At 36.6% G+C, this 25,365-nt stretch overlaps 1 protein-coding gene across 1 annotated transcript in view; it reads right to left on the bottom strand.

The window, feature by feature from the left end:
- The window catches only part of XRN2 (5'-3' exoribonuclease 2), an 82,286-nt gene that overhangs the window by 25,383 nt on the left and 31,538 nt on the right, over nucleotides 1-25,365 (bottom strand). Inside the window, exons 14-24 of the mRNA XM_066386975.1 lie at nucleotides 23,264-23,308; nucleotides 21,690-21,821; nucleotides 17,303-17,421; nucleotides 14,791-14,926; nucleotides 12,944-13,051; nucleotides 12,767-12,856; nucleotides 12,055-12,127; nucleotides 6,999-7,082; nucleotides 4,733-4,830; nucleotides 4,083-4,162; nucleotides 2,827-2,883 (exon numbers count right to left, since the gene is read on the bottom strand). Of these exons, the coding sequence (XP_066243072.1) occupies nucleotides 2,827-2,883; nucleotides 4,083-4,162; nucleotides 4,733-4,830; nucleotides 6,999-7,082; nucleotides 12,055-12,127; nucleotides 12,767-12,856; nucleotides 12,944-13,051; nucleotides 14,791-14,926; nucleotides 17,303-17,421; nucleotides 21,690-21,821; nucleotides 23,264-23,308 (1,022 nt within the window). The remainder of the gene's footprint in view (nucleotides 1-2,826; nucleotides 2,884-4,082; nucleotides 4,163-4,732; nucleotides 4,831-6,998; nucleotides 7,083-12,054; nucleotides 12,128-12,766; nucleotides 12,857-12,943; nucleotides 13,052-14,790; nucleotides 14,927-17,302; nucleotides 17,422-21,689; nucleotides 21,822-23,263; nucleotides 23,309-25,365) is intronic.

The raw sequence follows: 25,365 nt of genomic DNA on the forward strand, positions 1-25,365 counted from the left end.
AGAAATAACAAAATAAATAACAAAAGCTAGAGCACAACTCAACTGTACCTTTTTAAATTTTTTTAAAATTTATTTTAGAGGAGACGGGGGTGGGGGGTGGGGGAGGAGCAGGAAGCATCAACTCCCATATGTGCCTTGACCAGGCAAGCCCAGGGTTTCGAACCAGTGACCTCAGCATTCCAGATCGACGCTTGATCCACTGCGCCACCACAGGTCAGGCTCAACTATACTTTTCCAACGTGATAATATAAGCCACAACTTAAACCTCTTAAAAGTGAAAGAGACAGACTAAGTGGAAACCCACTGAACAAAAACCAAAGGGTAACTTTCATTTGACCCAAACTCTGGAAGTTCCTTCATTTTTCATATTTATGTAATTCAATTCTTATAGGTAGAGGATCAAAAATAATAAAAATACTGGAAATTATAGAGGGGGGAAAATACAGATTACTCACTACCCGATTTCCACCACCAGAAACAAAAGCAAAAAGTTCTGGAGCACTTCTTGGGGGAGGGAAAGCAGTGACACTGAGGTGAAGCACCCTCAGGGAGGAAACGGGTCACTAAACAGACTAGGGACCCAGCAGGCTGGCCAGCTGAGGTAAAAGACTTGTGCTTGCTTTATATTATCTCATCTAATCCGGTAAACATAAGTATTTTTAATCATTTCTTTTAGATGGAACAGTGCTGACATATCCGCTATAAAGTTCTGTCCACAAGGTCAGCTCTGATTCAGGTGCATCAGAATGGAGTCCTTCCTTGGCAGGGAACCTCCCTATTATTTTAATTACCTAATTGTCTTCATAAACACACCAAAGTCAAAATAAATATAAATTTAAAACGTGGTTGAAAGGAAGGAAATGAAATAGTGCTTTTATCTTTGCCATAAGCAGATACTTTAAAACTATTTGTAACAAGCAAATACTATAGCAAAGTCTCAACAGAAAAGGAATAGAATGCACACCTTTTTCCAAGTCAACTCACATTAAGACTTGTCCTCAGATACGCTATTTTCAATATTATTATTTGAGAGTGCTAGCACACTTTACAAAGAAAGCAGAAAAGTCCAAATATCAAGTTTAATTTTTATTCTACCTTTCCCTGACACATTTCATAATTAATGCTAAATCAGCACACCAATGCAAACTGTTCTTGCAGAGAAAATTCTGATTTATATACTTGACATTTTAAAACTAAGAGTTTAAAGGACTTAAAACATCTTTTCTGACAGCCTATCAAAAGAGGTTAGCTAGTGCAGTGTCCGATGAACTATGACAGGCAGTGAAAGGTAGCCCCTCCCATGTGTTTCCAATCATTAAATCTGGTACTGATTCCACGGACTCACTCCACTTTGTTCAGGCTTTTGGTTTCTCAAGAATCTCTAGGATATTAACTCACTTAAATCAATTTTATTTTGAAGTTATTTCCCACATATACTAAAGTAAGCACCTGCATCTGAGATTTGTTTTATAAACTAAACAATAATTTTGTGAACACAGTAGATACCAAATAATACCAACGGCCCCTTTCATGATCAGAACCAACCAACACCACCATACAAACAAAATCTCTAGGATTTGTCAATTCTGTAACTCTTCTACTGGGCAATATTCTATCCTAATTAGAGAGTTAAGTAGAATTAACTATTTCAGAGGGCTGGGCTGGAAGGCCCTTGAAAACATGCACAAAAATTGAGGAGCACAAGCAAACGCGTGACAATCCAGAGAGAACTGGTAGGATTAACTGCCTGAAGCACTGTGACCAGCCGGAGACCCTAAGGGTTACCATGACGTCCACACTGGGTCTGTGGGAGCCAGCCTGTTTGTAATGAGCATAGGAGCATGGCTTACAATGCTAAACCTCACCCTTAACAAAAGAGCCCAGCAAAATGTCAGGACAAACTATGTGTCAAGATAAACAAACGCAACTAACCTAGGAAGATTTTTCAAATTCACACTGGTTTTCTCTAAATAAAAGCCAGCTACTATCTAAATCCATTAAATATAGAAAAATAAACATGCTTATACTTCACAATGAGAAATCTAAGTAAAATCTAAAATATTTCCTGAGAGCAAGAGAAATAGTAAAAACAAGTAGGACAGCAGGTTAGGCAATAGCTTTTACAAAATCCTTGAACTGCTAGGATGTGTTTGCCTTACTCTCGTCTAAGACCGAAGAAAATGACAGCATACACCCTGACATCAAGATTAGTAACTATATACAATTATACAAATTAGTAAATTTGTTTTTATTATAAAGTCATATTGCATTTTACATTATTTTACTCAACAGAAAAATGTCGCCATTGAGGAAATAACATATAAGTTTTCCAAATAGCAGAAATTAAAGTTTATAGTAACTATTGATTAGAATGACCACAAATTCATTCCATCTCATCTCATTCAAAATAAAGTATGCAATAGTGGTATTTTCCAACACTGAAGGGCCACAATTACAGATAAAATTAAATCATCTGTTATTTAAAGTAAAGCTGCATGGACCTCTGGTGCACAGAGATCTGCTTCCATACAGCACGCTACTCCTAGAAACTCCTACTTTCTGGCTCCCACTTTCCTAATCCGGGAAGAATTAGAGGTTGTCAGGGGAAACCAGAAAGCAGAAAAACAATCTTGTTAAATCAGTAACCTAACAATGTATTTAATTTAAAGTCAAGAGGCACTGCTCTGAAGTCTGCAACACAGGGACTTCTCCATTCTCAAAGCACTGGTGGAGTAACAGCTGCCATTTCCTCGTAAATCAGAATTCTTAAACTCACTTGCAAGTTCAGAGCTGTGTTCTGAATGGTATGAATCTTGGAAAACTTACCTGATTGCAGTGTTCTGTGTCAGATCCCGTAACATGGGGACAGGAGAACATACTACTCTATGGAGAAACAAGAACAGAAGCCTCTATTTGTAAAGTGTAACCTTTCAGGTAAGTGGAAGATGCTGCTATGTTTGATACACTTTATGAAAGAGAAATCATTAAAACATACCAAAAAGGGACCTTGTCTTTTTATCTGTAATCTCATCAACAGACAACAATGAAAGGAAAGGGCTTATATCAGCATTTATAAAGAATATGTAGAATATGTACAAGCCAAAAAGGAAAATGAGGAAACAGATTACATACATTATTTATAATTGTTGTAAAATACCTGTTGTATGTATTATTTATACATACAACAGGTATTTTATAAATGAGAAAAACCAAATGCATGGCTCCATTCTCATTAGTAATCAGAGAAATGCAACTGTAAACCATCCATCAGATTAACAAAAATTAGGGCTGTGACAATTCCGAGGACAAGTCTCTTACAAACTGCCATAGAGATTAAAATGGTGAAATCACTTTGGAAGACCATCCAATATTATTTGGAAAAAATGAAGATGCACATTCCTATGACCAGCAAATCCTGTTTCTGGATTTGCTCTTGAGCAAGTTCTCAAACTCTGATCTCAGAACCCTTTACAACTTAAAAACTGAGAACTCCAAAGAGTTTTTACGGTGGTTATAGCTATCGATATTTACCTACTAAAAACTAAAACTAAGAAATTTAAAAATTATTCACTTAAAGATACCAATAATACACCTATTACATGTTAAGTTAAATAACATGAAAAACAACCATTTTACAAAGCAAAACCAGAATAAATAAGAGCATTATTGTTTTATGTTTTTGAAAATTTCTTTAATATCTATCTTAGCTGGATTCTCTTGTATGCTTCTGATTTAATTTCTTGAGATATCATGGTATATTTAGCCTCTGGAAAACTCCACTGCACACTCAAGAGAGAAAGAGTGACAACAGTAAATAACACCATGACTTCGTATTATTACAGCAATAGTTTTTACCTTATGGCTCTCCTCAAAGGGTTGCAGAGCCCCCCCTGGCTCCCTGCACAAAATGACACAGCTATTCTGTCAAAGAGCTGGGCTTTGACCTCAAGTCTTTTCTCACCCAACTGGTTTTCTGTTGTTTTGCTTTCTATTACTAGAAAATAAAACATTTAGATGACAAGATAAAAATGCTAACTAAACTTCATCCCAGCCACTCCAATTACACACAAAAGAATGCTTACTGATCTGGAAGAATGGCTTCTTCATCCAAAGAAAATTTTCCTTGTATCCCATGACATAGTTCAGGTGGCACATCCACTGGCTATGGAAAAATGCATTCCTGATTACATTCTCCAAAAGAACAGAAAGCAGAGACTCAAACATACACTTGTACACCAAAATCATAGTAGCATTATTCCTAATAGCCAAGTTTCCATCAACAGATGAATGGATAAACAAAACGTGATGTACACATACAATGAATATTATAATAGCCACAAAAAAGTGAAATTCTGACACATGCTATGACATAGATAAACTATGAAAACATGTTAAGTAAAATGAGCCAGACACAAAAGAACAAATATTGTATAATTCCATTTATGTGAGGTACTAAGAATAAATTCATAGAGACAAAACATAAACGAGAGATTACTAGAGCCTGGGGAGGCATTGTTAATCAATATTGTTTAATGGGTGCAGAATTTCTGATTGGAAAAACAAAAATGTCCTGGAAATGGATACTGGTTATGGTTGCACAATATAGCATATGATCTTAAGTTAAAATAATAAATTTTTCTTATAATTTACTAAATCTTAGAAAATGTTCCCTATTAATTAACCAAATAAATATACTGTGTGAAAACAGTTCATGATGAAAACAGACACATACCTCTGTGGAACCTGTCTGGTACAGCTCCAAAACGAAGTCATGGAGTGGGTGATGCTTCCCCACAAATAAGATATCACCTCCAAGACTGTTTCTTCTAGCTGGGGGGAAAGTAAGAAAAGAATAAAGATCAAACAATTATATCTGTAAGAGCAATATTTATGAGAATAAAAAAAGCATCTAAATTTAAAAACATGTAAGTTCATAAAAAATAATTTTAAAGCAGTAAGACCTACTAGGTGTGATCTCTATAGAAAGGAAATTCGACAATAAGGTTTTTAAAGATCAATACTAGCACAAAAAATTATCGCTAAGAGATAACTGAATATAGCATTACAAGATGAAACAAGGCTGTCTTATTTATATAGAATTCAATTTCTTACCATAAGAAATAAACATCACTGAGAAAACACAAATTATATCATGTAATAACAAAGAGTTATTCAAAGGATGGTTGATAAGAGAAATTATTTCTATAGCTTTATCATACTGATATTATATAAATTTCCCAGTAGAGCTCTGCTTTGCAACTTCCCTATATTTTTACTGTCAGTAGTATGACAAAATACCACTTTTTGTGCAAACTAACATTTCAAGGTTATCACTCTGAGGGCAAACACTTTTGTTTCAACCTAACCTCTCAAGCAAAAATACTGTTGTTTGGGGGAGATGATGGGAAAAAGGGAGAGGGAAGAAATTAAAACCCTCCTGGCATAACCCATGGTGGCACAGTGGATAAAAGCATTGACTAGGGATACTGAACATCCTGGTTCAATGCCCCGAGGTCACCAGCTTGAATGCAGGCTTGCCACCTTGAGCGTGGGGTTGCTGGGTTGGCTTGAGCCCCACAGTCAAGGCACATATGAGAAACAATCAATGAACAACTTACAGTGAAGCAACTACCAGTTGATACTTCTCATCTCTCTCTCTTAAAAAAAATAAAATAATAAAAACAATACCCTCCCAACACACACAAATACTTTTGTGTGCATGTCATATAAGAATCAAAAAGTTGCCCTGGCCGGTTGGCTCAGCAGTAGAGCGTCGGCCTAGCGTGCGGAGGACCTGGGTTCGATTCCCGGCCAGGGCACACAGGAGAAGCGCCCATTTGCTTCTCCACCCCTCCGCCACGCTTTCCTCTCTGTCTCTCTCTTCCCCTCCCGCAGCCAAGGCTCCATTGGAGCAAAGATGGCCCGGGCGCTGGGGATGGCTCTGTGGCCTCTGCCTCAGGCACTAGAGTGGCTCTGGTCGCAACATGGCGACGCCCAGGATGGGCAGAGCATCGCCCCCTGGTGGGCAGAGCCTCGCCCCATGGTGGGCGTGCCGGGTGGATCCCGGTCGGGCGCATGCGGGAGTCTGTCTGACTGTCTCTCCCTGTTTCCAGCTTCAGAAAAATAAAAAAAAAAAAAAAAAAAAAAAGAATCAAAAAGTTGCATTTTTCAGGGATTTGGCATGGTGATGGGGCCAACTTGGACTTGGGGAACATGTTAAGGACATTACTCTTTTATGGATTCTTGCTGTATTGGCCAAGAGTTTGCTTAAAGGCTTTTAATCACTGTAAAAAAAAAAAAAATAGAAGACTGGATAAAGAAGATGGGGCACATATACACCATGGTATACTATTCAGCTAGAAGAAATGATGACATCGGATCACTTACAGCAGAATAGTGGAATCTTGATAACAGTATGCAGAGTGAAATAAGTGAGTCAGAAAAAAAACAAGAACTGCAGGATTCCATACATTGGTGGGACATAAAAACGAGACTAAGAGACATGGACAGGAGTGGGGTGGTTACAGGGGGTGGGGGGAGGGAAAGAGGGAGAGGGGGAGGGATACAAAGAAAACTGGATAGAGGGTGACGGAGGACGATCTCTCTCTGGGTGATGGGTATGCAACAGAACTAAATGACAAGATAACCTGGAAATGTTTTCTTTGAATATATGTACCCTGATTTATTGATGTCACCCCATTATAATAAAAATTTATTTATAAAAAAATAATCAAAAAGTTAAAGGATATTCTTAAGGTGGTGCTTTCTTATAAATTTAATACTCATAACTTAAAATTTTTTACTTAGTTAACTATTCAATTTATGGATAATAAATTTTAAGATGCAAAGTTAACTTTTGTTATAAAGAGGTAAAATAAATGACTACATCCTGTTTATGGAAAATGGACAAATGACAAAAAGGTTGAGTTTTATAAGAAAATGTGAAGTCTGCATTATACAAACTCAATGCTGACCAAGTGGAAGTATATAATGCTTACTCTCTTCTGGAGTGAGGTCCGGGTATACCTCTTCTAGGGCAGCTCGCAGCCTTCGCTCATCCACAAATGGCAGCAGAGCAACACCTAGGGAAACAAACGCACACCAGCCACCCCAGCATTTAGGATCATCAAAATTCCAACTTATCAGTTTACCAATAAACATGTCTGGTAGGGCATTCCTGCTAATATCAAAACATTTTGGAACTGAACTTCATTTAGCCAAAATTAAGGTGTAAATACTTTTGATGTGGTGGTAGAAGAAAAGATTCTTTGTATTTTCCATCCTTAACATGGCTCATAAGGAAAGATTCATCATGTCTGATGAATCTTAACTCTCTGATAAATTTCTGGATGAACAAGTAGCCACCTGAACACGGGTCTATGTTCTGGCCTTACTACCTATGATGATCTTGGGCAAGCCAGTTATTCTCCTAAGGGATTAAGCTTCTCTTTTCATCTTTCTAGGACCTGGTTTCTTCTTTTGTAAAAAGAGACCACACAGCCTTGGTCAGTTGGCTCAGCAGTAGAGCATCAGCCTGGCATGTGGATGTCCCAGGTTCTATACCCGGTCCAGGTACACAGAAGAAGCAACCATCTGCTCCCCACCCCCCCTTCCCCTCCTGCAGCCATGGTTTGATTGATTCAAGGGCGTCAGCTCTGGGCGCTGAGGATGGCTCATGGAGACTCTGCCTCAGGTGCTAAAAATGGCTTGGTTGCGAGCAGGGCCCCAGATGGGCAGAGCATCTGCCCCAGACGGAGTTGCCTGGTGGATCCCGGTTGGGATGCATGCAGGCGTCTATCTCCCCTCCTCTCACTTGGAAAAGGAGAAAGAAAAAAGAGAAAGACCACACAACAAATACTGTGAAGGTCTGTTCAACTAGAATACTGTGTGTCTCTTCTAGTTCTAAAATTGTTTACTATTGTATACTTTTAAAAATACAATATACAAAACATTTTAGAGACTTGCTTAAATAACTGCAGGGGGCTGAGAGACAGAATACTAGCTGTTCATTTTATGGCTGAAAATTGTCCTCTGAAGTGTGCTGGAATTAAGGCCATTGTTTTATTTAGACTAGTAGTCTAGTATCTATCACTAGAAAATATACACAGTTATTAAAGCTATACATGTTCTACTATATACACTATAAGTAGTATTTTGGTTAAATAAAAATTTTAAGATCAATAGTAAAGAAAAATGCTAAATACAGCTAAATAATTTTGAAACTACTGTCACTCAGAACTGCTATATTTGTGATTATTGCCTTTAAATAAGAAATGAAAGCTTTCCAAAGCTGTCAGTAATTATTTAGCTACTGTATCTTCAACGTCAGAAAACATGTTCAATTTTATTACCTAGAAGAATAAATATTGTCTAAAGTTAAAAAGAAACAAAATTTTTATGTGAATTCTGAAAGATCTAACAAGTGATTTCAAGGATAAAAATACTATCATCAGAGTCAGGCTATCTCAATTACCAGTAAACACTTACATGGAAAAAAGCCTCGGTAGTTGTTCAAGTTTTATTTAGTCATACACCTAAGAACATTTTTATCATGAAAAACTACATTATCGCCTGACTGGGCAGTGGCGCAGTGGATAGAGCGTCAGACTGGGATGCGGAAGACCCAGGTTCGAAACCCTGAGGTTGCCAGCTTGAGCATGGGCTCATCTGGTTTGAGCAAAAGCTCACCAGCTTGAGCCCAAGGTCGCTGGCTCCAGCAAGGGGTTACTCAGTCTGCTGAAGGCCCACGGTCAAGGCACATATGAGAAAGCAATCAATGAACAATTAAGGTGTTGCAATGCGCAACAAAAAACTAATGATTGATGTTTTTCCGTGTCCCAGTCCGACGCTCTATCCACTGCACCACCGCCTGGTCAGGCTGATTGATGCTTTTCATCGTTCCGTTCCTATCTGTCTGTCCCTGTCTATCCCTCTCTCTGTCTCTGTAAAAACAACCCAAAAAACAACAACTACATTATCTAGCTTTTGTTTACTGTCTACTAGATACAGAATCTAAACAAATTATCAGAAAGACTTCCCTACAATACCAACTCTAGAAGCTAACTCCAAACAGTAAGCAACTTGCAGTGCTAATGACAGCAGGAAGGTTACTAAGCAGGAAGTCAGCCCTCCTGGCCAGGGCAGGAAGGAATGCCTTCCTGACTGCCAGATGTGATAAGGGTAGTGGCTTGAGAGTGAGCTGATGATAATAAAAATAACATCAGCAGCCACTTTTTTTCTGAGCACTTATTTTGTATGTTATAAATTAGCTCATTTAACCCTCTAACCAACCTATAGGTAGTCCAGTTAGTGGTAACACTAAGGCATACAATGGTTAGAGTATGGGTTTAGATCTTAGTTCTGCCACTGTGTAATTGGTTAAATTACTTAAATTCTCTGTTCATATATAAATACACATTCAAAATGTCTATGCTATATCCTACTTATATATACTAAGTAAATATTATAAAAACATATTGCTGCCCTGGCCGGTTGGCTCAGCGGTAGAGCGTCGGCCTGGCGTGCGGGGGACCCGGGTTCGATTCCCGGCCAGGGCACATAGGGGAAGTGCCCATTTGCTTCTCCACCCCCACCCCCTCCTTCCTCTATGTCTCTCTCTTCCCCTCCCGCAGCCAAGGCTCCATTGGAGCAAGGATGGCCCGGGCGCTGGGGATGGCTCCTTGGCCTCTGCCCCAGGTGCTAGAGTGGCTCTGGTCGCGACAGAGCGACGCCCTGGAGGGGCAGACCATCGCCCCCTGGTGGGCAGAGCGTCGCCCCTGGTGGGCGTGCCGGGTGGATCCCAGTCGGGCACATGCGGGAGTCTGTCTGACTGTCTCTCCCCGTTTCCTGCTTCAGAAAAATACAAAAAAAAAAAAAAAAAAGAAAAAAAACATATTGCTATTATTACACATAATGTTGGTAAGTACAGGTTAATAAATGTGGAAAAAGTACCCAGATACATTTTACCTTCTACCATTTGAAGATGTAATCAACTTAGGCAAGAACTTCAAGTATTGTCATTATTTTCAATAAGTTATAAAGACATATGAAGAAGTAACTATATCTCCTAACAGTACTAAATTTTACCTCAAGAAAGGTGCACTCTTGCTACTGAGTCTAGTAACTAATTTATATAAACTATTATAAAAATATAAAAATATTAAAGGTCCAAGTTTAAACCCACCCTAAAATTCATTCGGAATCTCAAGGGACTCTAAATTGCCAAAATAATCTTTAAGAAGAAAAATCAAGTTGGAAGACTTGTAGCTCCTGATTTCAAAACTTATTATAAAGCTACAGTAATTAATTAGTATGACACTGGCACAGAAACTAATTCAAATAGTATGGCACTGAAATAAGGACAGATGTTGACCAATGGGCAACAGAGCCCAGAAATAAACCCTTGCATATGTAGTCACATGATTTTCAAAGACGGGGTTTAATATCATTCAATGAACAAAAGGCAGTCTTTTCAATAAATGGTATTTGGAAAATGCTTGCAAAAGAATGAAACTGGACCATTACCTTTCACCATATACAAAGATCAATTCAATGACTTAAGAGCTAGAACTATAAGGAAACATAAAGAAGCTTCGTAACAATGAATCTGGCAATAATCTCTTGGATATGACACCAAAAGCATAGGCAACAACAAAGTAATATAGTCCAACAAAATTAAACTTCATTAAAATTAAAAACTTTTATGCATCAAAGAACATTATCAACAGAGTGAAAAGACTACCCACAGAATATGAGAAAATATATGCAAATTTAAGAAGATATAGAAACAGCCAATAAGTATATTTAAAAAAATGCTCACTATCGATAATGATTAAGAAAACTAAAGTAAAAAATACTTCACACCCATTAGGATGGCTACTATCAAACAAACACCCAGAAAGTAGTAAGTGTTAACAAGGTGTGGAGAATTTCTAACTACAGTGCACTGCCTTGCTTTTCCCCTAGACAATTTATACTATTGTACAAGGGTATAATCAGCAAGTCAACTGCACGTTTATTTATTTTACTTATTTAACAAACCCATAAAAGGACTTAGTTAAAACATATATTTATGTACATTTTTACTTTACCACTTCATATTCTCTAATACCTTTGCTCCCTTCACAAAGCACCCTCAGAAACCACCTAATACCCCAACCCATTTGCATATAACAAAATATGACCACAGAGCACAACACTCAACCCCAATCAATGCCTTGCCTTTCCATCATCATTCCATTCAAGTAATGTGAAATTTCTGTTGCTGCGTAAACTAAAAGTCGGCCCTAAAAATCTCAAAAAATAAGGATTTTTAATTGTAAATCATTATCTCCCTTTGCCTCATAACTCTCTTTGAGTCATTTTACTGGTATCCATCCCACAGGGAATAATCAAAGGAAACGAGAGAACATTTTAGCAAACATCCTAATTTCCTAGAAAAATATATGGTGAAAGAAAGGTTAAAACAATTTGCTGAAAGAGGGCTTTGTTGTGAAACAATACTAAAGAGAGACTCTTTACTGTGTTTTACAATCAGTCATCATCACACATTTGAGTGGTAAACAGCACCTTGAATTTAGTGCTAATTTTAAATCACCATTCTTACAAAATCTGTAAACAGAGGAATGAGAATAAATAAAAAATTTTTAAATAATGATTAGTGTCAAGTATTTAAACTAAATTTCTAATACATTTTCCAAAAGTGGAGTACAAGTCACTCTCCACAGGCACTGTCTCTTAGTAACCTAACCAGGTGTCAATGAGCGGCTAACTGGAAGGAGGTTAAGTCCCAAGTCTGATAAATTAATCACAACGGAGACAAAAGATATGATGGTTAGTCTATTTGAACCCAGTTTATTGCTTATCAGAATGTTACTATTAAATTCACTATTAATCATTGCTAATCCCAGGTTCAATGAAAAAAATGCTTATTTTCACACATAATTCTTAAAATATTTATCTTTTACAGAAATTCTTTCATCCCATAAACCATGTTTGCTCAGTTTTACCAAAAAACTGAAATTATTTTAACAAAAATAAATGTCTAAATTTTACCTTGCCATGCATATTTCTTCCCATTCAAATCAATAGCAAAATCTTCAGGGTAGAAGTCAATTATACTTGAATCCTGTATCAGGAAGAAAAGTACAGGTTCAAAACAAAAGTTACATGCTTCTGTTATATAGAATTTGATATAATTTTTGTTCAAGTTATCAAGCCTGATGAGAAATGACATTTCATTCCATTTAAAAATTGTTAAGATATCAGGTCATTAATCCCAGGTCTACTAAAACAAAATTAGTAATTTTATTTTAAACGGTGAAAAAGAGGCATTATAAAATTGTAGAGCTGACAACTGTGAGCCCCAGACAGTGAGCAAAGTTTATTGACTAATAATTCCTACTTCACAGCTTGGTCTCACTCTTGCTAGCAAGCGTACAAAACAAGCTCAGAGGTGATTTCAGGTAGGTCAGTCTTCTGACCTCTTATCACCACCAGACAGGGCTGGAACAAGTAAAAACAAGCTGAGAATAAAACAACTTGTTATAAGAATTTCTCCAAAACACAAATCAATTTTATTTAGGGTACTGATGACAAAGAAAGCAGAGGGAAAAAAGAAGTGAAAAATATACAGTAGACTCAAACATGTTTACTTTGTTTCTATACTTCACTATTTCAACTGAAATGCAACAGCAACTGTGACTAATGTTAATAAAACATATGACAAAAGCCCAGTTACCAACACACTCAAAATACTAAGACTCACTGGGTCACTCATCAGCTTCCGCCATGATGGAGGTAGAAAGTTACCACTTGCAGCTGGAAAAACTCCCATAAGTTGTTCCAGTGGTTTAAACTGCAAGGAAGAAAAACATTTAAGACATACAATTTTTATCTAAGCCAAAATTCTATGAATTTAATGGCTCTAAATAATCAGGCTTACCGGTTTAGTGCCCTTCTCAAAATCAGAAGGCAAGTCTGCAATACCTTCAAAGTCTGAAGCAAATGGTGCATAATGGAATGGATAATACCACTTCCAGGAAGCACAGCCCTACAATCATGAAAAACAACAACAAAAAACATCTATGTTAATGATCGTCACAGCACAAAAACACAAAAAAATTAGACTATTAAATTACCATATTATATTTATAAAACACACAACTTCTGTATACTGTATATTCCATATATTAATTTTTTCCCCACAGTCCTAAGTTGTTGTTTTTTTTCTTTTGGGGGCTCGTCCGGGATCCTAAGTTGTTTTGATTAAATCTGAATTTTCTGCAAACATCTTTCATAATTAGTTAACATCAAACTTTATATTATATATATACAATTTGGTCAAAACTTTTATCCTTAAAATGAGTTTCATGACATTCTCTCCAGCTCAAGAGCTGCCATTTTCAAATATAATGAAGAGCAGCTGTAGCTGACACTGAGCTTATTAGGTGGGTAAGGGACATTGCTGAAACAGAAATTGAGAGCAAAACAGCCAGAAGTTTCATTTTACAATTCCCTATTATATTTTCATATGACAACTTTCCCTTCACTATAAAAATACTTAAGTATATCCACGAAAAAGAAAACAAAAGCTAGTTACACTAATAAAAAAGAAGAGTATTCCTGATATGTTTTGACTCTGTGCCTAGAGAATTAAAATCTTAAGAGTAGGAGTAAAAAAACAAACATCCATGAAATTAGAATATCTGACAATCAGTATTGCATTAAATTAATTTCTACTTCCCAACAAACTTCATCCATTCCCAGGTCACACCAAACCTAACTTGCTTTGCTCTCTCAGCACAAAACCAGATATTATTCTTTTTTGTTGTTGTTATTTATTTAGAAATTAAATTTAACTTGGGTAACATTGATTAATAAGGTTTCAGGTAAACATCTCTATAGCACTGAACTGTTAACTGTGTTGCATGCTCATCAGCCAAAGTCAAATCATTTTCTGTCACGGTATATTTGTCCCTCTTTACTCCTTTTCCCCTCCCACCTCCCCCTAGGTAACCACTTCACTTTTATCTATGTTCATGGATCTATGTCTCAGTTTTATATCCCACGTATGTGTGAAATCATATAGTTCTTAGCTTTTTCTGATTTACTTATTTCACTTAGTATAATGTTCTCAAAGTCTATCTATGTTGTCATAAATGGCACTAAGTCATCATTTCTTATGGCTGAGTAGTATTCAATTGTGCATATGTACCACATCTTGTTTATTCAATCCTCTATTATGGGACACTTAACACCAGATATTGTCTAACAGTGTTTACCTAATCTCTCATCCGTCTGACATCTTAATCATCGAAGGCTTTAAGTCAGGTAGAGATTACTCCAATTAGAATGTGCCTCATGTAACATCACTACATTACACAGAGGAAATGATATCACTCAAATTTCTTTCAACCTCTTACTGGCACTTCCCAGTCACTGTCTTTTGTTCCGTCATTTAGTTATTATTAGTTACTCAGTTATTTTTTTATTTCAATTAAAAAAAAACACCAAACTTTAGTCATATGAAAGACAAAGCATGCTCAACCACAAAACTTAATGCTAAAATCCTTTAAAGCAACAAAAATTAGCTTTGTTTAAATATTAACATTTAAGGAACTATATAAACAAATGTTATTTAAGGTAATAAACGTCTAAATAGGAAATTTTAAAAAGGGAGTCTGGGTTTAATTTCAGAATTTAGCTCAATAATACATACATATTATTATAGAAATTGCTATATCCTAAAATAATTAGCTGGAGATATAAAGGAAAATATTCTTTTTGTACCTGGTAATAATATCGAAGAACCCAGCAGAGCCCTTCAACGTAAGATTGTACAACTTTACGACGAAATTTCTCATCAGCTGCATCAACATCAAATTTGTTCTTGTAGTACCGCTGCTTCCAACCAGCTTCCCATAGCCTAAAACCAGTCAGAGCCAGTTTACGCTGAATAAATACTGCCAATAACTGTCTATCAATTTATCACCCTAATCACTTATATTTAATATCCAGGTGAAAGGTAAATGAGTTAAACAGTAATGCTGACACAACTTTAGTTATTTCTAAAAAGTCCACTTCCACATGTTATTTTAAACTTAAAGATAAACATCAAAAACCCAAACACAAACTAGTAATACTATTATAAAACTACACTTTAAAGAGAATAATCATTTACTAAACTACTTTAATAATACTTGTTTGCTCAAATTTTAATACTGTTTTTGATTGTGGAACAATTCTAAAACTATATTTTAAGATTCAAATACTGAAATAATTTTACACTTGTTAAGTCCCCTCGTTTGTTAAAATATATTTAAACTATACAAAAAAGTCAAATTACTTTTTAAAAATTGACTTGCACAATTAATTTTTTAAAAGGTAGAATATGGCTTATTAAAAAATAATCTATGAACCAAGCAGAAATTACGTGTATACCTACTCTATTGTTGGGCTGCCTTATTCCTCTTTCAGACAAGAGTTGCTGTTGACTTAAGGTATGGTATGTATGTTCTGCTAAACTGAGAAGCAAGTCAATCAATTCACTAAAATATCACTCACTAATCACCAAAAATACAATGTGAAGAACCCCATCTTCACCCAAAGTATTTTTTAAAATACTCACTTCTCATTCTCTAAAAGATTTAAACATTTTACTGAAGAAACACAAAGAAGCCAAAAATGATTTAAAAACCAAAACAAAACAAAAACCCAGAGCAGAAGACCTAGGACATCAAGATGATTCTCCATTAAAGGGCTAGATCTTATGAATCAATTGCAGTCATGTTTCAGAACACACCATACTAATTTTAATTTCACACACACACAAAGGATTCACAAAACATCAAGCAGGAGAAATATTCACTATCCACAATGTAGATTAGCACTATATTACTATTTTACAGATAATATCAATGAAATAAATGCTAATAAAATCTCCAAACATTTCTTTTTTAGGTGAGCAGAGGGAAGACAGTGAAGCAGACTCCCGCATGCACCCCAACCGGGATCCACCTGGAAAACCTAATGCTCAAGTACCAAACTATTTTTAGTGCCTGAAGCAGATGCACTCAGACCACCCGAGCCATCCTCAGTGACCAGGGTTAATACTCGTGCCAATCAAGCCACTGGCTGCAGGAAAATAAGAGGGAGAGAAGGGAGAGAGAGAAGAGAGAAGCAGATTGTCACTTCTCCTATGTGCCCTGACCGGAATCAAATTTGAGATATCCATAAACAGTACCGATGCTCTATCCACTGGGCCACTGGCCAGGGTTAACATTTCTTGGTAGAAGCATTTCTACCTTGATTATCCTCAGCAACAGGATTAGAAATAAAGTACTAAATAAATCAAGTTAACTATTAAGCTGGAATTGATCATGATACTACACAGTAAAACAAAAAGAACTCTTACAGGAGAGTCCAGAGTTACAGAATCAGTAAATAAAAATTCAGATCAGGTAAATGTTCAATTACAAGTCACCACATATCTCTGAATCTCACTCACATCAAAACACATTAAGAAAATGCACCATGCACGACACCTGTAGTTTTCTAATCATACATACAAACACACCAACCACATCCTATAAAATATATCATTTTTCAAAATTCATGATGAGTTACAATTATTGAGATTGTTGGTCTTTTGTACTTGGAGCCCAAGCTTTCGAACTGGATTTTATTACACAAGAGGCTGTTAATCTTACTATAATGACCAAAAACTTCTGGATTACTTAATTAAGCAAAGTTTACTACTATAAATTTTAAATATACAGCTAAAGGGAAATTCCTCTGCCATGAAATATAACTGTGAATATCCAAGTTTGTGGTTTTAAAAATATACATATTTATCTCTTAACCAAATGTCCTTTGAATATTTCATTTTGAAAAATCTTTTCAAATGAGAAGATTAAAGCAAAGTATATTAAATATCCAAATGTAACTGAACTTTCTAGGTTAAGCAGACTGAAAATTTAATCTTAAAATGGTAACATTCAGATCACATAGAGCTAAACACCTCATGTCTACCAGATCTAGTGCTTGGTCTCAGAGGGAAAAGTGATTTGGAGAACAAAAAGCTGCATGCATACTAATCTAGACACTTAGGTTTAACAGCTATAGCTTACACATCTCACTGGAATTTACTGACTATTCTAACCCTCCACATTAATTACTAGCGGATGAAAAGATCACAGGCAAGCACCTGAAGGCACTGTGGCTCTAAGCTAAATAGCATTAATTAAACCACAACTATTTCAGCAATTCGCTAACAAAGTGCTACCAAAAAAAATGTCTTCACCTGACGTTATCCTCTGGCTCAGGTTCACTGTCACTGTCTTCTGCTTTTCGCTTAATTCCTCCTAACAGAGACGGAGAACCATCAGAAGTGAAACTTGTATTAGGAGATACTGAAGGACTCTGCAGAAAATTACATTAGAAAAAGGATTTAATTATTCATTTCACACAAGAAGTTACATTAAACTGCTATTACCATGTTTCACGATACGCCATTTTTTAAAGCTATCAAATAGATACAGTAAATATATTTAGAAAGTACAAAGATCAATCTTAGCCTACTCCCCCCCCCCTCCAAACAAGTAATATAAATACCAAGCTTCCTATGTTTACACATACAACTGAACATTCTTGGATAGAAACTGCTTCAAAAGAAAATTTTAATTTTATAATTTTAAAATTATAGGCCTTGAATATTTTTTCCTTTGGTGGTTCTCACATGTTACAAATCCAGGATCACTTTTCACCTATTACATAACAAAGTTGTAAGTGAACAATATATTAGAAAGTCAATACTGGTGAGACTGAAGCTAAATGGTAACTGTTTGACCTAGTACAACCACTCTGGAAAGCAACTGTTTAATGAGACTTTGCCAGATAACTGTTAAATTATTTTAAATATACTGTTTTAAAATTCAATATACAGCCTGACCAGGCAGTGGTGCAGTGAATAGAGCATCAAACTGGAATGCGGAGGACCCAGGTTCGAGACCCCGAGGTTGCTAGCTTGAGCGCGGGCTCATACAGTTTGAGCGCGAGGTTGCTGGCTTGAGCGTGGGATCATAAACATGACCCCATGGTTGCTGGCTTAAGCCCAAAGGTCACTGGCTTAAGCCCAAAGGTTACTGGCTTGAACCCAAGGTCGCTGGCTTGAGCAAGGGGTCACTTGCTCTGTTGCAGCCCCCAGTCAAGGGACATATAAGAAAGCAATCAATGAACTACTAAGGAGACTAAGGAGCCACAACAAAGAATCTCCCTTTCTGTCTGTCTGTCCCTATCTGTCCCTCTCTGTCTCTCTCTCTCTGTATGTCACAAAAAATATTCAATGTACAAATAAAAATTTATTAGTCATCTTACAAAAATGCATATTTTATTATTTCAGACTTAAGTTCCCTTTAAATTATTATTTAAAGTATTATCAGTATTATCTTACCTCTGTACCTAACTCAATGAACATAACACCGTAAAGTATTTTAATATTTAATCTAAAAAGTATAATCTTCTGAAATTTGAGTTTTATGTTAAATGACCAAAAAATTAAGTGGCAGAAAAGGTTTTCATGATAAAGGTTGTCTTCTATTATACGCAGTATATTAGATAGTTCGAGTCAACTGAATTATTTTTAAGTTGAGAGCTGAGGAGGATCTTTTCATACTATAAAACCTTGGCATAAAGGTAGTTCACACCATAGGCAAAAGAAAAATTATATTTCACAGAGCTTATGATACTTTTCTTTTTAAAATGCATAATATCAATGTTAGCATGATACTATATGGTCAATACTGTCCCTATACAAAAAACAACAATACTACCAATAAAAATACATTCAGGAAGGAGCTGTTGTACTTAGAAAATAAGATGGGTATTTTAGTCAGACAGATCTGAGTTTGAAAATTCAAGTCCAATTACTACTGACTGTATAGCTCTGGGCAATTTATTTAACTTCTGTCAGCCTCAGCTTCTAATGGGGATGATAATGTTCTATCTCTTTCCAGGTTATTGCAAGGATTAAATAAAACAATATGTGTGAAAGATCAATAACATACTGCCTGACTGGCACAAGGTAATCGTTCAGTAAGTTATCATCATTTTTTAAACTCAATTCTAATCCATTTGGATCAAATGAGAGTGATGTTCCTATTAATTGTCTAAGTTGTTATAAAAAACGAATTTTCCCAAACTGAGAGACTAAATACAAACTCTACCTTTAGATAACAAAAATAATATACCTTCAAGAGAAAAAAAAAGAGACGTTTCCTCTGAACATATGTACCCTGATTTATCAATGTCACCCATTAAAATTAATTTTAAAAAAAGATATTTGCTCTTTAACATAAAATCTCAGCCCTCAAGTTCTACCAATTGCTTTTGAGAAAGCTATTTTTACGCTCAAAATTATTAAACTGAGGCTGGTCACATATATAATAAAACTACACTCCAAAATGCAACATTTTTACTTATTTATATTAAGTAAATAAATAAAACATTTATGAGGAAACAAAAGCTTATCTAATAGAACATTAATAATGCAGACTATCAGTAGACATTAGTCAACTACTAGAGACTAACATGCCCAAACATTCAGAAAAAATAAAACATGATCTTAAAGACTCCCTTTAAATGAATTCATGATTTAAAAAAATTTCATTTCATGATTTCCTTAAATTTAGGACATCCTAGGTGAAAATCCCTTTAAGCAAAGACTCCCAGAGAAATTACTGTCAACAGGAATTAAGACAGGATCAAATAAACAACCTAATCACCAATCTCCCCACTCCTAGTCCCACGGCTGACATTAGTAATCAACAATGGGTCTAGTCTTGTGGAATTGTTCTCAAATCACCATAGCTGGCAAAGTTTAAATCTCCTTGCTTCCATGAAATTAAGAGAAAAATATTCTATCAGCATGGTGTCCCTTTCACCAACTCTCCACATCCCACTGTTAATGTTGTAAGGAATAAGACAAGAAAACAAAAATCAAACAGAACAAAAAACACACCAGAAACCTAGACTGCATCTTTCAAGCGGTGAAAAACCTCAGTTCTCAAATTCCAAATCTAAGATCCCTAAAACATCTAGGTGTAAATTGACAGCAATATAAATCCAATCACTCTCCTGATATGGCAAAAAATTCTGCCTATAGGATTGCCCTATAATAAGGGATTTGAGCATCAATACGATAGCTATCAGAATAATGAGATTTAAACATTCAAACTCAGGCCATTTCCTTGGATATTTCATAGAATGGTTTGTGTAAGATATCAAACCTTACAAAACCTTACATACTATTGTGTCAGCCTCTATAACACTCTCTCTCATGCCTACCAGCCTTTGACGTTAGGGGTAGAATTATGGAAAGCTTAGAAAAACATTTTATTTCAGTGTTAAAATACATCTGGGGTCATCTTTAAGGTACGTATTTCAATTTAGGTTGTAGCTAGCTATCTAGAATTTGGTCCAGGCTGAGGGTAAACCTAACAGGACACATATTGGTTGTTTGACAACAGTCCTGATACCGCACATACCTTGTTCCAAGTATTGTGTGAAATGTAGCGTAAATCTTTAGTTTTAACTTATGACACAGTGTAACGTTTCCTGTACATGTGCAGTTAAGTTGGACTTGCTGTTAATGTTACTATATGATTGAAGTTACTTTTAAATTTGGGGTTAACTTATGTTTTCTTAAGGGTTCGTAACTCTGTTTACATAATGATGTCACATTTTACCATCAGGAATCTGATTGTATATTGAGCTCAATATGCTGGTAACAGTGCAGTTCAAAATGAAGCTCTTTTTTTGCCTCACCTGTGGTGGCGCAGTGGGATAAAGTGTTGACCTGGGACGCTGAGGTTGCCTGTTCGATACCCTGGGCTTGCCTGGTCAAGGCACATATGGGAGTTGATGCTTCCTCCCCTCTCCTCTCCCCTCCCCTCCCCCTCCCCCTGCCCTCCCCTCCCCTCTCCATTCTCCCTCCCTCCCTTCTTTCTCTCTCTCTTTCTCTCTCTCCTCTCTGAAAATTGAATAAATAAAAATCTAAAAAAAAAAAAAAATGAAGCTCTTTTTGGTTAAAGGAAGACGTTCTGGAACCTAAGCGATGATAAGCAAGAGCTTGGATCACCCGCTGTCTCCGAATGTTGGTTGATGGTCTGTTCCGTCAACCCTGCTGCTGCCCTACCATATGCTCTGAGCTCATGGTCTATTGCCACTATTAACAGAAGCTGAGTTGGAGAGTGGGAAGTTAGGCAGTAAAGAGCCCTCGTCTTTGACAGACTTAGCAGTACTATTCTGCAAAATGATCATGACTTATCCCTGGAAGGAAAGGGGAAACGGGCAGCAAAACCTACCCTCCTCTCTTGCCCCAGCTATGAGACATTTGCATGTCCACATCATGCTTCCAGCACCATCACCATCCAGGACCTTGGGCCCATCTGCACGACAGAGTCATTGCAGCCCACTTAGCTATCCATATTTACATACATTTTCTTTCTTTCTCATCATTCAGTATTTTCATATTGATAAAAATGAACTTAACAATTAAAATTATCTCAAGGCAAAATAAATAGAAAAAAACTATAAAACAACTCCAGGTTAAGTGATAAAATTCACAAACAACTGCAAAGTGCATCTGATAATCACCACTCTTCAACGCCACATAAAAGTAAGTCACTTACGGAGTTATTCTGCATCCTCATTTCATAGGCGGCTTGTCTCGGATTATTGGCTACATGAGAACCTGGTGAATTTCTTGAACCCAAAGCATGAGGAGTTAGTATTCCACCAGGAGTGAAAGCTGGTTGATCTCTCTAACATAAATGGAGATAAATATAGAAATTAAAATTAAACCACAATATACATAAGGGGAAAAAAGAGGGCAACAAAATAGTCCCCACTATAAGCACTTAAGAATAAAAATGGATTTCTGTTAACATTACAGGATTTTTAACACTTTGATTTGATTGTAACTTACCCTATAATCAACAGCCTGTAATATTTAATAACTCTGCTCTAAAGTACATATATTCACTGTTCTGATGTACACAGAGAATCTATTCAAGACTCCTTAGGCTATTCTGTTTACTCACAATTTCAGAACACATTCAAGACACAATTCCAGGCAAATAAGTATAACTAAAAAACAAGTCAAGAATTTAATTTATACTTAGGAGTACAACTTTTATTTACTCTTCACCTTGCTAGAATTTAACTCTTTCTTTCCAATTAATTAGAGCTATGATTAGAGCTACAATAGGTAACGGTCATAGCTGATGGTTAAGAGATTTTTAAAATAGATAGTGACTGAAGGAAGATAATTATATATAAAGCGAAAAATAAATATGCTCTTCCCAATCTAAGTGACTCTGAACCTATCTGCAATAACAAACTCTACTTTTCTCTCTTCTAGGTTTCTAAAAATGCTCAATTCCAATAAAATAAAATAATAAAAGGCAGTCCCTAAACTTCATGAGTTTAAAATCTAATGAGAAAGACAAGAAAAACAAGAACTGAAGAAGTTAAGTGACTAAAGCATGCAATTAAGAAAACAAATTATCAAAAAAAAAATTATCACAGCAAGAAGCACCAGTTATAAGAAAGAACTGCTCAACCTGGACTACGAGGAGAAGCAACAGAGACTTTGTGGAAAAGGTAAGTGTGAGGAAGCTGTGAAGTCAAAAATCCATTTGGAGGTACCAATGAAGGCACTGCTTGGAGTCTGGAGGGACATGGTGTATTTAGAAGGCAGAAGGGGGAAAGCTGAGCAGCTAGAATTCGACCAGATCATAGTGTGCTCTGCATGCCAGTCGAAGACAAAATTGTATTCTGAGGGGACTAAGAAGTCCCTGGTAATTTCTGAGCAGAGAAACAACAAAGTTTCAAGTGTTGTGGTCCGAAAAGACTAACCTGACAGAAATGTAAACAGAAAGTATAGTAACTTTCAAGAGAACACAAAGAGTTAAGTGTTTTTATTACAAAAACAAGACCTGATTAGTGTAAAATTTCAAATAGCTAAGTGCCACCCACATCTTCCTGCCCATCTAGTGTATCGCTTCTGATGCTGGACTTGAAAAAGGACTTCTTTAAAATCCATACCAACATTCCCTCTCCAAGTAAGAAGGCAGCTGGGTGAACACTATGTCCCTGACCAACTCCTGCTGGATAAGGAACAAAAAGCTATTGTAACAAACATCTTCCTCCCAAATTATAAAGTTATGCTAATACCAATCTTATAAAATTAATTAAAACTCACCTTCATTCTCTTTCTTTTTTCTTTCTGTCGTCTTCTAAAACTGTCCTAAAAGTATAAAATCCACATATTCTGTCAAATAATTACACAAAAATGTAAGAGTTAAACATTACCAGGAATGACTGCGGAGACAATTACAATTTTAAAGGAAGAGCCCATAAACCTATGTACATAGAAACTAGGCAAGGACTATATGCTTCAAGTACTGCTTATCAGAACTTTAGATGGGCAGAGAGCATTCTATATTGAGTTTAGATACAATTTCATTGCTACTCCTAAATTTTTCAGATAGTTGTTGATATCATTTCAGGAAAGAAGAAAAAATGCATGACAAAGACCATGGTTTTGCCCTGGAGTAAATAGGCTGCCAGTATGCAGAAGCTACAAATCAGTAAGAAAACAAAGAATTCTTAACTTGTAGCTGAATTCAGTTAATAATCAAGATGTGAATTTTAAAAATATTGATGAGACAATTTAATAACAAGCTTGTTACCTGAAAAGAGCTTCACAGTTCCTAACTGCAACATGTAGCACACAAATGGGTAGAGAAAGAAGTGAGCTCTACACACCCGGGGTTCTAAAAAGTCAACCCAATGACAGAGGAAATTCAGACGTCCTCAGTACTTATTTTGGGCCAATTTAACTCACAGGAAAGGGCCCAATCTGTATTGATAAATTTTCAAAACACAGCCATGGTTTCAACTGCATAGGATTCGGGGTTGATCTTGCTCCTCACTAACTATTTGGACCAGTCAAAAGCCTCCTTTACCCCTGAAAACACTTCTGGCATACCCAAGATTCTATGACTATCAAGACACTAAAATGACAGCTGAAGTGGCCATGACTGCAACTGTGGCCTAAAACAGGAACCAGCTGATACTATACTGTCATCCTATTAGCTACCCCTTCCAAGTCAGTACTGCCAACTGCAGTATGAATTAACAAAATTTAAAATTTGTGCTTTCTGCCAGAAGAGGAGCTTAATACTGAATACAGTGACTACCTTAAAAACCTCCTAAGATATGAAAACCAGCAATTTATCTAATCAAGCTCCCCCCTCCCCATCTTTAATGAAACTTCTCTTATCTAACTCATCAATAACTTAAAGACTACAAAACCCATTACTCAGTTTGCAGTCCTTATCTGACTATAACTCTCTTCCTTGAATCATGCTCTTTACTTGGCTTCCGGGACACTAGTCACCTAGTTCCCTCTTTCACTCTTGCTGCTTCCTCTAGCTCCTCAACTCCCCAACCTCTTAATGTTGGTGTCCTCTAATTCCAATACTTAGATCTCTCTACTCCTCTACTCTATGGAAATAATTGTCTAGCCTCAAGGCTTTAAACACCACCTATATGCTTATGACTGTCCAATCGGGATCACCCTCCACTCACTCAGTATCCTCCAAAATAGAATCCCCATCCCCAGATTTCTACCTCCCAGGCTTTTTCATCACAGTTGCTCAGACCATTTTTCAATTGCTCAGACAAAATGTCTTGGAGTTATTCTTTTTTTTTTTCCTCTTCTTTACAGAGACAGAGAGAGAGTCAGAGAGAGGGATAGATAGGGACAGACAGGAATGGAGAGAGATGAGAAACATCAATCATCAGTTTTTCATTGTGACACCTTAGTTGTTCACTGATTGCTTTCTCATATGTGCCTTGACCATGGGCCTTCAGCAGACCAAGTAACCCTTTGCTCAAGCCAGCGACTTTGGGTCCAAGCTGGTGAGCTTTGCTCAAACCAGATGAGCCCGAGCTCAAGCTGGTGACCTTGGGGTCTCAAACCTGGGTCCTCGGCATCCCAGTCCAACACTCCATCCACTACGCTACCGCCTGGTCAGGCCCTTAGAGTTATCCTTGATAGCTTTCCTTCTTTCACACCTACCATTTAACCCATTAGCCAATCGCAATGGTTCTATCTTCAAAACATGCAGAATCCAACTCCTCTCGTCATTACTACAACTATACTACTATAGAACCCTTGGACTCGGCTTACTGCTTCTATATTTGCCTCCATACTACACTTCTAATTGGGCTTAATGTTTCTATCTTTGCCTTCATACAGTGAGTCTCAATGTAACAGCCAGTGACCCTATGTAAGAT

Source organism: Saccopteryx leptura, chromosome 5 (genome assembly GCF_036850995.1).
Source record: "Saccopteryx leptura isolate mSacLep1 chromosome 5, mSacLep1_pri_phased_curated, whole genome shotgun sequence".
In the NCBI taxonomy this organism is placed as follows: Eukaryota; Metazoa; Chordata; class Mammalia; order Chiroptera; family Emballonuridae; genus Saccopteryx; species Saccopteryx leptura.